At 39.2% G+C, this 11,530-nt stretch overlaps 1 protein-coding gene across 1 annotated transcript; it reads right to left on the bottom strand.

Moving 5' to 3' along the window:
* Window positions 1-682: 682 nt before the first annotated feature.
* drd4a (dopamine receptor D4a) lies at window positions 683-10,676 on the bottom strand. Its single transcript, XM_084095776.1, has 4 exons — window positions 9,975-10,676; window positions 8,401-8,513; window positions 4,835-5,409; window positions 683-1,897 (listed from the first exon to the last, which is right to left on the bottom strand). The coding sequence occupies exons 1-4, from the start codon at window positions 10,200-10,202 to the stop codon at window positions 1,686-1,688; spliced, it is 1,128 nt and encodes a 375-aa protein (XP_083951902.1). The 5' UTR covers window positions 10,203-10,676; the 3' UTR covers window positions 683-1,685.
* Window positions 10,677-11,530: the final 854 nt, after the last annotated feature.

Below are 11,530 nucleotides of genomic sequence, written 5' to 3'. Positions count from 1 at the left end.
TTCCAGTGAATATACATTTAATGTATTATAACGAAAATCTTGACCTTGACCGTTGGTCTCTGTACATGTTCGTGTGACTCTATTAGCACCGTAGTTCACTCTGAAATATTCTCTTCACTCAGTTTCTCTTCAAATCAAGAGAAATTGGAATTTTTTTATCTAGATTTCTCTCAACTTTTGTGCTTTTTCTGGGCAAGTCGAAGTAAACCCTGGCGCTAACAGTCACACTAATGTCTACTGTACAACCTCAATGTCTTTAAAGGCACACTATGTAAGATTTGTACCTTAATATAACAGCTTCGAAATCATTTCGATGGTAAACAAACTCGTAGTAGGGCGAATCATCCCGATAGCAAAGCAGGAGGGGGACGCCGCTGGCAAAACCAGCAATGCAGGTTTGTGAGTGGCGCCCCGACAAATCTCACGAGAATCACAACTTGCTTTACGGCACGACGTCACATACATCAACAACATATGAAGCAGCCTCTATGGAAGACACTAGCACACATTTCAGACGTGAATCATGGCAGAGTCGACGAAGAAAGCGCGGTCGTGGTGTTTACGACAGTAACGTTAAATACAAGTACGCCACAGCAACTCTAGGGGGCGCTGTTTGAGAAAAACGGAAACTGCATAGTGTGCCTTTAACTCCTCTTCTGGACATCAGCACAAAGAAGTTGTTGTCTGTGAAAAACATTTATTTCTCAGATGAAAGTCAGTGCAATCAGATACAAAATGAACGCCCTAACTTACGGGCCCTGGGTGAGCTCCTTCGCACATCACATGAGAACTGTAAAGCAAAGAGAGGTCATCGTAGATGGCAGACCGTTCCACAGACATTCCTGTCATAGAAGCTTCAAAGCATAAACTGGGCCTCGTCCATCAAACACAAGCAGAACGAAATGTTTCATTTGTTCGTAAAGCCATATTTGCATAATTTGTCATATTCGCTTCAATAACAACATCCCATAAACAAGTTCTTCCTGATTTTTTTCCCGCTCTCCAGGTATTTTTTCATTACTCGATTTTATGAATAATTTACATGCATGTGAATTTCGTGCATGTATTTTGTGATTGCAACCATTTATGTAACTCACGTTTTATGTAATATTTACATGGCCATGTATTACAACATCCAAAATCTACATTAAAAATATTTTACAAACAATTTACAGAGACATAAATAATATGCAATATCCATTAGAAGGGCTGGTTCACACAGAACGTGTTTTTGGCAGTGGAATGGGGAAAAAAACGCAAGTTCTCGAGATGTGTCTTTTAAAAGACATATTTTAAATTGTCATGCGTAAGATGCTACGAAAGATGCAAGGTCAAATACGTCCGTCTAGCGTGTTTACATGGAAAAATTATGGAAAAACTTTCTGCTTGCATAAACGTGACAGTATAAAAAATGACAGTTTACATAAAATGATTTTACAAACAAATTCATTCGGCTTGCATTTCATGAATGAGGCCCCTTGATGTCAGCTTTCAAAATGTAAACATACAAAATAAAAATGTAAAGTAAAAATGTAATGGCAGCAAACATTGTAGTGCATTTTAACCATACTTCCATATTTGTGTCATACAACATGCTGTATTTACATGCAAGCATTATTTGTCTGGTTTATTTATACTTCTGGGTATGTTTTGTTCGTAAACCGTTAGCAGAGAACATGTTCAGGCTAGCAGCAGTTGGGCAGAGTTGGCAGGAACTTCCGGAAGAACTTCCTGAACTCCGTGTTGAAGACGGTGTAGATGATGGGGTTGAGGGCGCTGTTGACGTAGCCCAGCCAGGTCACGATACTAATGACGAAGCCAGGGATTTCACACTCCTCGCAAAGAGCCCTCATCGTGTGCACTACGAAGAACGGCGTCCAGCAGAACAGGAAGGCACCTGTGGATGGACGGATGTCAGGTGAAAAATTATTCTATGGACACATAAACATATTGTCGTCCTTTAACACTGGAAGGAAACGCCACAACTATGACTATAACAATACAGAGGAACGATATTGTTATTTTTGCTGTAATCCCACTTATTAAGTGCGATAAGGCCCGTTCGCACTATGGACAATAACTATAAAGTTTTAATAATCTTTCTAATTCTGTGAGAATAAGTTTGTCCTCACCACAACTATTACGATAATGCTTGAGCAGTTGTTTGAGCTCTAGCTAACTTATTCGCAAGTTTTCCTCATATTGTTCGTAATTAAGACCCGTTCAAACCAAGGACGATAACTATAACAATAACTATTACTTTAATAAATGTTCTTATTCTACGAGAATGGGAAAGTTCACACCACAACTATTACGTTTATGACACAGGGGAATGATATCATTGAAATCACTTTCAGAATTTTTTTCCCTGAACGATAAAAACATTAACAGCCAATCAGAATCCACTCAACGTTAAAGACCCGAGCATTTAAAGTGACAGGCGACAAAATTACAGCGCATGCTTATAATAAACAGAATGAAATCAATTGGTGTGGGCGCTAATATAGTTATAGTTCTGACATGACAATTCTCGGAATGTTTGGTGTGGTAATGGATATGACAATGTTAATATGTCTGGTCTTGCCAACACACACACAACACACTGCTGTGAGCAAGTAAGACTATACTGTAGCATACATGAATTACCGTAGCAGATCTATACAGGTGGAGCTGGGGAAGGAGGAGGGTTTTTGAAAGCGCGCTGCACTGCTAAGGCAAATGCTAACCAAGTGTTTGAAGGCTGAGCAGCGAGCTCATTGGCTACTGATACAGCAGGAACCAATCAGCTGTGCCCTATAGAGAATGATGTGATTGCAAGCGTTTGAGTTAAGGATCAGATTTCCATTACAGAACTTTGTATTTATCATTCTTAGTGTGAACAGACTTGAAAATAAAAATCAAACAGCACACCATAAACAAAAAAGTCCATAATATTCATAATAAACTGGATAAAAAATGTAAAAAGCCAAAGAAATCTACAGGATCACATGGATGATACAGCACATTGAACATCTAACCCGGTCCTCTTCATTTTCCAGGCTTTTAAATTGCACTTTGGAGGCAGTGAATCCCTGCAAGACTTCACTTGGAATCAGAGATATAAGTTATTTTATTCACTTCTACTCGGAGAGGTTCCAGACAGACATACAGAGGGTCGCTCTCGTCAGAGGGATATGAAATATGACCCTCTAATCTGTCTTTCCCACTCCCACTAGGAACCACAGATCTATCATCCGTCAGAAGTGAGAGGACGAAGAGGACGGGTAGGATGGCTGAAAGTCACTGTAAAGGACGTTACGTTTATCCCTGGAGTACCTTGGCTTTTATGCTTTGTTTTATATATTTTTTTGTTTTATTTTTTTTAAATTATCTTTTGAACATGACTGGCCATTTGCATTGTGGCTCTTCTGACATTGTGCAACTTAGCCTAGTTTTAAAGTAAACCGGAATGAAGTACAATACTACATATTTTTGCATTGCACCATTAAACTTATTTGAAACATAATTCTACATATGAAATATTTACAGAAGCCTCAGAAACCAAGAGTAACGGTTGAAATTAAATTGCATCAATAACCTTAAATCCATTAGACGTACAGTATACGATAATGTTGACATTTACACTCCTTTAGATTTTAAGAGAGAACATTATGTGAATATATTACTTTGTTAGCGCCTTTTCAAACCTGAGCTAAACAGCACATATCAAATAAAATAATCATAATAAATAAATGCAATTTGTTGTTCTCACAACCTTAAGAACAACAAATGGTGCAGTCAGGTCTAAACTAGCTAGCAGTTACTAAGCTTCTAGTGTGGACTTCTGAACAGTTGGTGTGACCCAACCCTGACCTCTCTCTCACTCTTCTACCTCCTCTTTCTCGCCTGTACTCAGATTGACAAGGAGTGAAAGGGATTGCCAAGTACTGTCAGTACTGTACACAGCACAGGTACAGCACTGGCACGTCTCATGAACCCGTGAAGAGGATAAGTGCATGTCTCAATGTGACGACGGCTGCCCCCACTCTGCCTGCTGGACTAAAGTGAGGCTTACATCATAATCGGATTGGAGGATTGCCGAGGAATGATTAGCCAATGAGGGCCAAAAGAGTTCCTCGTTTCAGCAAACGTGGACAGGGTGTTTTTAATCACTCTATGCCCATTTTTAAAGTGAGAGACTATATTTTTTTTCTCTTTGTTTTATTTGAACTCACAACGCCTCTAAACTGAGATGATTATGGTGCATTTTATGGTTAAATCAAAGCTATTTGAAAGAAATCTAAGACATTCCTCATTCCTTATATGGAAAACATTAATTTTTTTATTCCCTAATAAATAAATTATACAGAAACATTGTTTCTTTGCTAACTGCCAGGCAACGGCTCAGCCCACCTAATTTATTGATTATAACTGTGAAGTGCACAAAATTGCTGAAATTAAACATTTATTTTAAATAGTATTTTTTTTTAAATGGCTAGTTTAATAATAAATGATCTGCCAATTATTTTTTTAATGATAAAAAAATATTTCCTGTAAATTATTAAACATGTGAAGTTAATTTCCAATCTGCAAATTGATGTCTATAAAATCTAATTTAAATAAATAATAATATACTTACACTATTACATACCTCGGGTTGCTAGTGACCCTACACACTTTTTACAAAAAAATATTTTTTCTTGTTATATTGTTCAGAATGACTAGTTGATGTCTAACCTTAAAAAATAAAACCTTAAATTAATTCATGTAGTCTATGAAATAATACAGTGTCATAAAAACTAGAGTATAGCAAGATGTGTCAACTTTGACGTGTATTTCACATCAACTAACTTACCTACTACAACGGGAAGCACCCTCATTGCTTTCCTCTCCCTCCTGTTTATTTTCGCCCCCTTCCTTTGCCGGTTCTGGTTTTGATCTTTGCAGTTCACAGGAGGGTAGGCGAGCATGGACACCGGATCTGGGCTGTCAGGATCGGGGTAGTGATCGTGGTCCAGGTCCTCTGTGTCAGTGAGGTCTTTCTCGATCACAGGCGGCAGAGGGGGGGGCAGGCCAGACAGGGGCGGGAGCGAGGCGGCGGCCTCCTGAAGCTTTCGGCAGGTCTGCATGCTGTTCCTCAGCCGGGCCTTGCGCGCCTCTTCCCAATTCCTCAGGCCCCGGAACATCCCACAGTACAGCAACAGCATGATGGGGCACGGCACGAAAAACGAACAGACGGAGGAATAGACCACGTAGTTGTTGTCCTCCAGCTTGCATTCGCTGTTGTCCCGGTTGGGGACGGCGTTGATGCCGAACATCACGGGGGAGGCCACGGCTAAGGCCAGGATCCATGTGGCGGAAAGCAGGACAATCTGTCGCTGGTCCACATGTTGGCGGTTGTAGTTAAGAGGGACAAAGACTGCGATGAACCTGTTGCAAACCATGAGGTATTATAATGCAAAACTATTTAAAAACCTTTCTTGACCCTAATCAACACCTTCCTTTGATCTTTAAATGCTAGCTGGTTGAATCTCTCATTGGCTAATTGAGTTGACCCAATTGTGTGTTGACCTGAACCCTCATCTGCTACAGATAATACCACTCGTATCCAACGTGTGTGTATTTTAGAACGTGGTTTCACAAAACCTGTGAAATGTCCAGGTCATAATTCTCACCCCAAAATTCAAACATTTTTCATTATTATTATTACTATAGTAAAAAAAGAAAAGAAAAAGAAAACTACCACTTTTGGTACAATAATTTGTGGCAAAAAGTACTTAAATGTCATAAAAATAAATTGTGTGTGTGTGTGTTCTTTACGCAAAATAAACTTAATGGAAAAAAAATCATTATTACTGTATGCCTATTATAAAAACAATTTGGAAACTACCACTTAAAAAAAGTACAAGAATGCATAAAAAATATGGGGCTAAAGTGCTTAAATGTCATATATATATATATATATATATATATATATATATATATATATATATATATACATTATTTAATAATAATTTTCTAATAATATGTATTTTATGCTAAGTAAAAAAATATATATTTTGGGGGGTGAAGTGTTAAGTATGATATGTGAGATACACATATAAATGTCAGATTCATGTATATTATAGTTTTATTTAATAACTGTTCTCTATGAATCTCAAAGCTGCATATCATTTCCATATCAGTGATAGAAGAAGCCACTATTGCTGAGCGAGTACATTTCTAAACAGGAGAAACCTGAGGCATCTCCCGGCTCTGGACGCATATGGCTGTTGCACAAATCAAACGCAGCGGTGTCCGTGTCTCTGTTCTCAACACATTGCTTTTTCATGCTGATTCTGTGGCGACTTCTGCCAAGTGGTGTGTTTGCAGCCTTTCCTTGCATAACAAGTTTCATGCTGTTGTATCTCCAGAGCGCCGCCCTGAGCATATATCTCATTAATCTCTGAAAACACCGTCTGCTGAGCCACATCGAATGGCAGGAGGGACGATAATGAGCCTCCGGTTAACTCGAATCGCCAGGCCAGCGACGGCGGGACAGTCTAACGATGAATCCGGTGTAATTCCAAGATACTTGGCAACTTAATGCCATTTAGTTATTCTGAATAAATTTTTTTCTGCCTGTATCTCTACCAGTCTCTCTTCTTTTAAACATAGCAGGAAGCTATGAACTTTTATTATAAATGCTATTTCATCGTGTCTTCAAACAGAACCACAATTAGGAAGGTAACCTGCTGTGACCCTTATCGCTCTCCAAAATATAAAACTATAGCTGTGCAAAATCAGTGCACTGCATGAATCTGATTCATCGATCCTCGCCCTAGTTCAGGCGTCAGACTTTAAAGGCATGTTTTACGCATTTCGTGTCTGCCGCACACACAGTAACCGCAGCCGCGCACATACTTTAAGCTTTCACACAGCATTTCTACAACTCTATATCCCAAATAAAGTGTCTTCTGGATCACAACTGTGGGTTTTTCCTTTGATAACGACTATAAATAAATAAAATGTTTTAAAGTGGGTGCAAACTATTTCAGCATGATATCTAATTTGCATTAGGATGGAAAACATGCTTGCAAACAAATGGTAATACATTTTCTCTAAGTTTCTGTTTACACCTGGTATTAAGATGCGTTTTGGTCGATCGGATCCAAGTAGACGAGGGAGACACATTCCTGTTTACACCTGGTGTTTTAATCTGTATTTAGTCTCTTTTGTCTCTTTATTTAGTCTCTTTTGTCTCTTTATTTAGTCTCTTTTGTCCACTTTTGACCACTTCTGTCCTGATTTCTTCGAGGGAAGGGTCTGTGGGCGGGTAAATGTATGGGATTTTCAGATCTTTCGATCTAATGAATGAAATAATCTCACGCAGTTTACATATGAATGCGTCCAGAGACGATGAAAAAACACACAGAGAGCATCAGCTTTAGTTTCTGCTCTGACAGACACAAGACCAGCCGAACGCTGTGAGTGTGTGTTAGAAATCAGGAATGGAGAGAGAACATTGTGCTTGGTACATTTTTCATCTTCAAACCAAACTTGGGTCTTCAGCCGATAGTGTTTAAATCCCGTCTGGCTCGAGCTCTTCCCATAATGTCACTCATTAGATCAGTAGACGGAGAGAAGACGGTCTTTTGTGGCTGTTTGAACACATTCACTACATGAGTGTTTACTCTACGAAAGCAATCCGAACGAATGTATTTTCAACTATATCTGGAAGTGGTGGAAAGTGGACAAGCTCAAAACGCATTTTAATACCAGATGTAAACAGGGCCTAAAGTGTAGCTATTATCTACTTAAACCATGCAGATTCAGTCCAAACTGAATTACAATTGACCGTTCGCAAAGACCCGCCCCCTTTAGTTACTGTTGCTATGTCCGACAAGCCACGCCTCTCTCACGCCACACTATGTTCTCACGCAGTGAAACACACATCGCAGAGCAGAGAGACTGACAACGCGCTGACAGACAGGCCAGACCAGTTCACTTTTGATATGAAACAAGTCTCAACTTTCAAATTTGGTCATTTTTTAAAGAAATTTAAACAATAAATACAGTTTTGTGGCTCTTTAATGTCTGACAGATCGCTGTAGAGCCTCAGTTAAAGCTGCTCGTGAACCGATCATCTCTTCCTTCTAGTTCATTTATAGCATCAAATAAACATGAATGAACATCAGAAGGAGTGTTGTTTTAACCGCGGAAAGACGTCAGTACACGCCGTTATTCAACGTTAATCTACTAAGACTGCTTTGTCGGACAAAAATGGCGGATTCGGCGGATGGCGGATTAAGATAGGTCAGATTGCCTGTCAATCAAACTCCCTGCGAAGGGTCAATTGTTTTAATGGTTTTAGTTTTTAATTTTAGTTAACGATATTAACGCACAGACACAACATGTGCAACAGCTCGATGTCAGACCCACCTGTCTATGCTGATGGCACAGAGGTTAAATATGGAGGCAGTGCAAAGCATCACGTCCATCGTCATCAGTCCATCACAAAGGGTCATATTAAGGGACCAAACTCCATCCTGGAACTGAGAGGGAGAGAAAATCATCACTGTCTTTTACTCTTTACCAATTTGTTGCTTGCTTCTCTCATACATGCCATGTTTTCCTATCATTCCCATGGCTCTCTGACCTCTTTCACCTTCCCCTAACCTCCTGATCACAGCGGAGCGACTGTGCGAAAACCTTAATTTCCCTATTATCCGCTTGGCGTTGTCACAACACACACACAAACACACACACACACCACATGCTCTCAGGCTGATGGTAATTTAGTACCTGATGTGCATCATGTGTTCTAAAAAAAAAGAGATAAAACAGCAGAGAGGAGGATTTAATGGCATTTTAATTATTGGCCAGGAGATGAGGACAGATTCCTAATTGCTTTTTGGTAATGGCCTCTCTCCCATGCCAACGAGCACCGTTCCCCCTACAAGTGGAAGCCATGAGATCGTGGTGAGGGGACTCATGTAAAATTGTAATTAAGCCACGGCTGACTCACTGGAGCTTATTTTTCTCTGTGTCCTTGTACTGAAGAGCCATCCAAACAACCATGAGTCGTTTGCTGCGCTCCCGGTGACCTTGTCTCCGCTGTCTGGGGCCCTCACAATCCAGTCTAGGGGATGCGGTAACTAGCATGGCCCCGAATGTCCGATCGACAGTTATTTTGGAGGCCTCTTTAGTGGAAGGCCTCGCGCCCGCATCCCGGGGTGACAGACAATGTGTGTTGTGTGATGTGTGTTCATGATGTCCACTCTGGCAGAGACAGACAATCTCAGCAGCAGGGGGCCGTTGCAGGCCGGATGAATGCAAGTCTGCAAAGTTTTTCACGCAAGGGTAACAATTGAGCATTGATGCTAAGTTCGTCTAGCGCTTTTATGGAAGGTGATCAGATCGATTAAGTGTTAGATGATCTATAGTCAATAGATGAAAGGTTACTGTTATCATTGTTAACCATAGTATTAGCAAGCTACTACAGTTACTGTTGCTACTGTTCATGTGTGTGTGTGTGTGTGTGTGTATATATATATATATACATATATATATATATATATATATATATATATATATATACGCACACACTTAATATTAATTATTAAAAAAATATATTGCATAAAAATAGCACATATCAACAACTAAGTTTTACGTTCACACACATATACTGTATATACACACACACACTCAATATTAAATATTAAAATATAATAAATCTATTGTATAAATATAGCATGAAATCAACTTATTTTTAATTCAGCAATTCTTTACACATTTTATTTATATACATTTCTGACTTAAAATAAACTTGGTTTACAAGTACAGACATGTTAAAACAAGCATGAAAATGGCCAATGCTTTCAGTGGGTCATTTAAGATGATCACCATGGTAAACCAGCTTAGCGGGGTTTTACAAACCTGTTTGTTTTCTAGTCACCTTGCAAATACACAATATTGAGATTAGAATATCTAGCTAATGAATAATCTTAACTCACCTCTGTATACACGAACAGCGGTAATACCAGAACAGCCAACAGCAAATCAGCAACAGCCAAACTGACTATGAAGTAGTTAGTTGTGGTTTTCAGCGCTTTCTCCGTGTAAACGCTCAGACACACCAGCACGTTCCCACATATGATGATAATGATCAATAATACCCCGAATATGAGCGCTGGGAAGTTGTAGTTCGTGGTGTGGCTGGAGATGGTGAGGTTGGCTGGCATGTCTGCCTCTATAATAACCTGTCATCTGGGAATCCTTTGATAAAACTGACCGTTAAAACCCGTTTCTTCTTAGCCATTATTTGCGCGCTCCTGAAAACTCCGACCTGCGTCCCATTATTTTTTGTCTTTAAAGGAAAAAAGACGTTGAGAGTCCCAGTAAGCTCTAAGATCATCGCTGTTCATTCTTCGTTGTTTGACGCAAAAGTTTTCTGCCAGGTTCACACAGCCCGAGCTCGCGCTTCTATTTCCATCCACCTGCGCGCGCGTCTTAAAGCGGCTTAGCGTCGCGCTGTTAATATCTGAGGCGGTTCATTATATTGACGCGAGGTTATTGAAAACGCTTATCTTTATAATAACATCACTTGTTAAAGTTAGTGAATAGGGCTGTAAATAAAGCCTCTCAGCGTTTCACCGGTTGACCGTCCGCTTTAGTTTGACCGTAACGATCCACGGGAGTGATAATCTCCTCATCTCTGACGGGTGGGTGTGACATTTCCCCAGCCCAGAGTGGTTTAATGATGGAGGTTTAGGCTAAATCTTGCGTTCTTACAACACTAAATAATCACTTATATTACTTTTAGTCCAATGTGCGTATAATAGGGGTGGATTTATTTGACTAGAGATAGTAATAAGCTAGAGCGAGGCCTTTATGTTTTTTCGACGAGCGTAGGCTAACTTAAATTGTCGTTGCCTCTCGTAGCACAGAATCAAACGCCAACTGTCATAAAGACATATATATATATTGTAATTTGATACAAAGGTAGTATAATACTAAGTATAGTGTTATAAATGTACATACATTTAAAAAAAATATATATATATATAAAAACTTTGCAGGATTTACGATGCTGAGGACCGTTAAAAAATAGTCATCACAGTCTGTGAAAAGGGTCCATTGGTTCTGATTTGTTTTCTGTTTCTGTTTTTCTGTCTTTGTATTATCTTATTATTTTTCAAGATTTTAAATTAAAGTGTAGGCTATATCATTGTTATATGTATGAGGACAAGTTAAAGTCCCCTTGAAATCAAAATGGAAGTTTTTTAGCTTTTAGTATGAATATGTAAGCCTTATTGTTATCTATAAGCTAGTGTTGCTTCAAAACAATGACAAAATGTGCATTTAGAAGATATAAGCGTATACTTACAATCTCTCACTTTCGCCAATATGGATCAATGATTTCGATGACATCACTCTGCACTTCAGATTCTCATCAGATTCTGTCCAATCAAATGTTTCTAGAATCTGAAGCTCCTCCTCCTACATTATAAAACCTGCAGCTAAAATCAATCACTTTTTCACACATTTACTGTTTTCTACATGGTGAATG

The sequence above is a fragment of the Abramis brama genome, assembly GCF_963993115.1.
Source record: "Abramis brama genome assembly, chromosome: 20".
NCBI lineage: Eukaryota > Metazoa > Chordata > Actinopteri > Cypriniformes > Leuciscidae > Abramis > Abramis brama.
Note: the sequence above shows the minus strand (reverse complement) of the source record. Positions and strands in the feature narration are given on the sequence as shown.